At 29.6% G+C, this 6337-nt stretch overlaps 2 protein-coding genes across 2 annotated transcripts; both read left to right on the top strand.

The window, feature by feature from the left end:
• The first annotated feature begins 3445 nt into the window (after window positions 1-3445).
• On the top strand, window positions 3446-4758 carry F4817DRAFT_306171 (glycoside hydrolase family 75 protein). The gene is made up of 3 exons (XM_049299854.1): window positions 3446-3900; window positions 3954-4291; window positions 4354-4758. The coding sequence occupies exons 1-3, from the start codon at window positions 3738-3740 to the stop codon at window positions 4621-4623; spliced, it is 771 nt and encodes a 256-aa protein (XP_049154072.1). The 5' UTR covers window positions 3446-3737; the 3' UTR covers window positions 4624-4758.
• Window positions 4759-4893: 135 nt separating this feature from the next.
• Window positions 4894-6337, top strand: F4817DRAFT_362356 (salicylate hydroxylase; the record flags this gene model as incomplete). Its single annotated transcript, XM_049306524.1, has 5 exons — window positions 4894-4955; window positions 5007-5220; window positions 5280-5546; window positions 5616-5862; window positions 6033-6337. The coding sequence occupies 5 exons, from the start codon at window positions 4894-4896 to the stop codon at window positions 6335-6337; spliced, it is 1095 nt and encodes a 364-aa protein (XP_049154071.1).

The raw sequence follows: 6337 nt of genomic DNA, 5'->3' as shown, positions 1-6337 counted from the left end.
ATTAAACAATTACGTTATAAACAATATATTTAAAAATAAATTACCCGGTAATAAATTACTTAACAATAAATTATTTAATAATAAATTATTTAATAATAAACTATTTAAAAATAAATTTAATTAAAAAAAACTTAATTATAAATTTAATAATATTAAATGTAAATTAATTATACTTATAATTATTTAAATTAAAATTAATATTTATTTTTATAACAATATATTTTTATTTAATTAAAACTTTATTTAACCTTTTCGGTTATAAATTAATTTAACTTATAAAATTAAGAAAAATAAAATTCCGGTTAATTGTAAACGCATATTTTAACCATAAACTTTTTAATACTTCATTTATTATAACATTTATTAAAATAATTTTCGGAATAACTTTTATAATTTCTTAAATATAAAAATTAATTTAATTAAAATAACGTTATAAATTATTAAAATATTAACTTATATATTAATAAAAAAATAATAAAAAGGTTATTAATAATTTTTAAAATTAAACGGTTTAACGTTATAAAAAATTAATTAAATTAATTATTATTAATATATATTAATTTTTTCTTTTTTTTTTTTTTATTTAATATAAAAATAACTTTCGTATTATATTTCTTATATTAAATACAAAATAATATAATTAATAAACCTTTTTAATAAATATTATAAATTTATAAAATAATTAATTATTAAATTTTAACATTAAAATATAAAAATTTTTTTTTTTTTTTTTTACATTACAATTAATAAAAAAAGTAAAAAAAAATAACGTTCGCATTTAAACCATAAATAAATTTAAAAATTTAACCAATTAAAAATATAAACTTAACCACATTTTACGCTATTACCTTTTATTACTTTATTTTTATTAACAATAATATAATAATTACGTTTAATAACCGCATATTTATAACGTTTTAAAAACACACATATATAATATATTTTATTAACTTATTATAATTAACATAAAACTAAAACCAATTATTAATTTTATAACCTTTTTTACCAAAAAAAACCGTTAATAATTAAAAAAAATAATAAAAATTTATTATTTAAACTACACCCCGTTATTACCGCTTTTATTTTTTAACATAATTAATTTAAATAATTTATAATATATTTTATTATATTACGCTTATTACTTACTTTATAAAAATATATAAAACTTAATAAAAAAACACAAATTTAATTTTACCAATTTATACTTTACCAAATTTTTTAAAATAAATAATTTCCGGTTAAAAATTATAAACAACATTATATCGTTAAAACATTATTATTTTTACATATCCAAATATAAATAAAATTAATTTCCGATTTTTTTTTATTACTTTTATTATTAATTATTAATAAATTTTTCATATTTAATTATTTTTAAATTTACCAATTAAATATTTTTTATTCTTAATAAATTATTAAAATTATAAACTTTTTTAAAAAATTAATAAACTTTTTTTATTAACGTTAACATTTTTATTATATTTAACCTATATAAAAAACTTTATTATATTACCAAAATACGTAACTTTATTTAAAATACATACATTATACTTAAATTTATTAATAATTAACTGCAAATAAATAATATACGCACTTATTTTAACCGCAAATAAATATAAAATATAAAAATTTATCTATTAAACAAAATATAATTTTGCAATAATTTCCATTTTTACCACAATTAAAATAAAATTATCTTATTTTTAAAAATTAATTCGAAATAAAAAAATTAATACCATTTAATTACGCATATCTTTAACCTTTTTTAAAAAAATTAATAATAATAGTATAAAAATTATTACCTTATATTAAAACTAACGTTATTTATTATTTTTTTATACTTTTATAAAGTTTTTTTTTATTTAATTTATTTAAGTTATATTTATTAATAACATTATTATAATATTTACCAATATTACTACCAAATACGCCAATAATAAAATAAAATATATTATTTATAAATTTATTATATTTAACAATAAAATAAAAAAATATAAAAAAAAAGATATTTATTTAAATTAACTTTATTTAATTACTTATTAAAGCAATTAATATTTATTAATTTTTTACCAAGTAAAAACGGGGCCGTAATTAAATAAAGTAAAATAATACCAACGGTTATTTTAATATAATTTATTTATTATATACCGGATAAATAAAATAAAATATAAATAATTATTTTATTTATAAATATAATAAATTAATTTATTTACTACATATAAAATAATTAAAATAAAAATATAATAATAATTATAATAATAATGGTTTTAATTTTATTTATAACGTTAATAATTATTTATTAAATAACGTTTATTTTTTTAAAAAAAATAAATAATTTATTAAAAAATTTCGATTATATTTTAATTATAAAAACCATAATTATTTAAATATTAAAATAAAATTTACACTTTTAAAATATATTGTACTTAAATTAATTAAATTTATAATAAATTTAATTAATAATATTAATTAAAATTTTAATTATAATATTAATTATAATAGTTTTAATTATATTTTATTAAAACTTAACGTATTTAATAATGTATTAAATAATATATTTATAAAAATATTTTATAGTTTTTATATACATTTAATAAATAATTATTTATAATTAAAGCTTTTATTAATTATAATAAAAGTTTAAATAAAATATATAAATAATAATAAAGGTTTAAACAAAACATATAAATAATAATAAAAGGTTAAATATTTAAATATATAAACGATAGCAAAAAAATAAATTTAAAATATTAAATATTTGTAAAATATGTTATTTATTTAAGTTTTTAAATAATTATAATATATATTATTATTATTTAATTTTTAAAGTTTTAAAATACGTTGTTTAAATGTAAATAATTATTAATATAAATATTATATTTAATATTTATACTTTTTTATATAAATTAAACGGATAAATACTTTTTAACTAATAATAATTATTTACTAAAAAATGATTTTTGGGTATAAAATAATTTTTACGTCCGATAACCGTTTCTTAAAACCACTTTTTGCCGCTATGGTATGTAATAACAATAAATTCGGGCTATTGTGGCACCCTACAGGGGTGTCCTCCTGTTAGCTGTGCTTTATACCAATGCACTTCCAGGTTTGGAAGGAGTTGCAATAAGGAGTTACCTACGGTATGGGGAATACAGGGTAGCATATCGCATAGCCTGCTTTACGAGTAAGCCAATAGAATAGCATAGACTAAGGCCTCACAGAAGGAACCCTATTCGAAGGGTTCAGTCATCAAATCTCAGCTTCCGGAACAGTCAATTACTGTTTCGCATGTGGATCGTTTCTGGATCGTATTAAAGCAACCTTGAGAACCGTTAATACGAAATTTGGTGAATCTGTCAGATTATTGAATGAGTTGATGCCATCAAAATTTAGGTACAAATAATCAGAGACACGCCATTCATGTCATACTCAATCGAATGTCACTTATCTCAGCCGTAGTCCTACTAGAATCGCTAGAACAGACTGTAAACAGTATCCATATCTAGTATCTAATTATAGCTGCAGCTCCATTTCCGCAACGGTGAGCTTATTAGGACCGCACGATGTCACTCCTTATAGAAAGGGGCATGCGTTAAGCCATAAGCAGCCTACGAATGGATTTATACAAATAGAGCCAGACTGCTCCGTTCAATATAGACTAGACTCTGTAAACCAAGCACTCACCATCACTTATCAACGTTGCAAGACAGCCCATTTATTCCATATACTATAAAATGTCTCTCAAAAGCTTTCTCGGAGTTTCTACGCTTCTAGGTGCGACTCTTGCCAGAGACGTTCCATCGAATGTTCGGAACTTCTATAACAATATCCAGAGCAATGGCCAATGCGACTCTCCTCTGGCTACTGGGTTCTACAGTGAATACAATGACGATAATTGTAACGAATCCCACCCTTCTTAAACATATCCATGCAGGGCTAATGTGGCACAGCCTTCAGCTACTGCGGAGACCATCTGGAAGACTCTAAGGTCATCTACATCCAAGGTGGCAATAGCCAGTTCGCCAACATGGATATCGACTGCGACGGTACTCAGGGCGGCCCTGCTGACGACGGCCGTTGCGGAAACTCCGACGATACTCAATCAATCACGTCTTTCGCCGACACCGTAAGAGAATACGGCAAGGGTGTCCAGGACTTGGACGCCAAGATCCACCCCTACGTCGTTTTCGGAAATGTGGGTGACGAGCCCGGCTTCACATCATTCGACCCTCAGGAGTACGGCATTGAACCATTGAGCGTGATGGCCGTCGTATGTGGTGATAAGCTGGTAAGGACTACATACCTATCTATCCCTATCAACAAGAAAGATGGCGAGCTAACTGAGATAAGATCTACGGAGTCTGGGGTGACGAGAACGGCGTCGACGGCGAGAAGTCCGTTGTTGGAGAGGCCTCGATTTCTTTGGCTACCGCTTGCTTCGGAGAGGGGATGACTGGAAACAACGGACACGATGAAAACGACGTGTTGTACATTGCTTTCACTGGTGACGATGCTGTTCCTGGTAAGAATGGAGCTAAGTGGGATGCACAGAACTACGAGGAATTCGAGGAAAGCATTCAAAGCCTAGGCGATAAGCTCATCCAGCGTATCCAAGGTTAAACGGGAGTATTCCGCGGTAGGGGGATAGTTTATACCAAGGCAGTATTAAGGTGATGCAAAATAGATCTTTGGTTTAGGTAGTAATAAATTGGTGTTTTCAATTCAATGTAACTTTTGGATTTTAGATATTTCCTTGCCCCAATGGTCAAGTTTTACAAGGGTTAGGTACCTAATATAGGAAATCTTGATCATACCAAGTCCATTAAGTAGAAATACATATATCATACTACACCAGTTAAATATATCAAAATATATCCTCCCCGAAACAAGATGTCTATCTGGACAGCATATTCCCTTGGCCGATATATTCAAAGCAAGATCAGTAACTTAAAGTCAGTTGCCAATGACAGAAAATCAGTTTCGTGTGGCCACCATCGGTGGAGAGGCCTGGCTGGAGCCGCATTGGCGAACGCTCTTGTCCGCGTTCCCCAAGTAGATTTCCATGTCTTTGAATCAGCACCCACATTCTCGGAACGTGGCGCGGCAGTAGGGCTTGCTAAGAATGCTCAGCTAGCCCTGGACCAGATCCTTCCTTCAGGCACGGATGTTCTCGACAAAGCAGGAACGGTGCCCATGAACTCCTCCCGAATTATTTTGGTAAGGAACATATATAATAAAGTCTTCGATTTCAAAAGCCTCACTAACAAGTTTACCAGGGCTCAGGACCCGAGGAGGGAACTATCGTCTTCGACCTTGCCGCGGATGATCCTGGAATGAATGTTCACCGAGCTTCTCTCCTCTGTGAACTTCTCACCCCGTTACCAAAAGAAGCCCTGCATCCTAATAAGAAACTCACAACCATCAACCCTAATGAATCCGGTGTTGAAATAAGTTTTCAAGATGACACAGTCTATCAATTCGATGCAGTGATTGGCGCAGACGGCATATTCAGCACGGTTCGGGAACATGTCCTTCAGGGCGTTGTAGCGGATTAACAACACTATGCTTTGCCAGCCGGATTTTGGGACTGCAGGAACGTTGTTCCATTTGAGAAAGCAAAGTCAATTCTAGGTGAGAAATACCTTGAGGTTGACCGGCAGTACGGTTGGGTCGGAGATGGGGCATTCATCATGCATGACATCCTAGAAAACGGAACTATGGTCCAGTGTGTGGTATCAGGTATTGAAAAAGATCCCTCGACAAGTCGAGACAGAAAGCGCCCGCTCACACAAGACGTGTTGAGAGACTCATTGAGTAGCTGGCTGGGTGGCCCAATTGCAGACGGTATGATTAGTGTAAGTCATACCCTACTTCCATATCCACGAGAAAGCTAACCTTTCCGCAGCTTATCTGCGGCCAACCAGAACCTTACGGATATTCTTAATGGGAACATAAATCGACCTCGACATATGTCCGCGGGCGCGTTTGCTTTATGGGCGACGCTGCCCACGCAACCACGCCGTGGCAAGGTTCCGGAGCAGGATTAGCCATTGAAGACGCGATGGTCCTTGGAACCCTTTTCGCCAACATTTCATCCCCAAGTGACATTAACGCTGCGTTCGAAGCGTACGATCTGTTAAGGCGCCCTCGGTGCCAGCGAGTCATCGACTCCAGCCGTGAGACGGGCCAGATACTCTGTGGACAGGTAGATCTCCATGCGAATGAGTTGAGGGGGTTACTCGCGCCAAGATGGAATTTCATTTTCGAGCTGGACATGGAATCTCACAAGCGTGAAGCGGTAGATAAGTTGAGGGATATTCAGCAGAAGTCATAG

Source organism: Daldinia loculata (assembly GCF_022478755.1).
Source record: "Daldinia loculata strain CBS 113971 unplaced genomic scaffold F4817scaffold_92, whole genome shotgun sequence".
Taxonomy (NCBI): domain Eukaryota; kingdom Fungi; phylum Ascomycota; class Sordariomycetes; order Xylariales; family Hypoxylaceae; genus Daldinia; species Daldinia loculata.
This window is presented reverse-complemented; position numbering and strand designations above follow the sequence as displayed.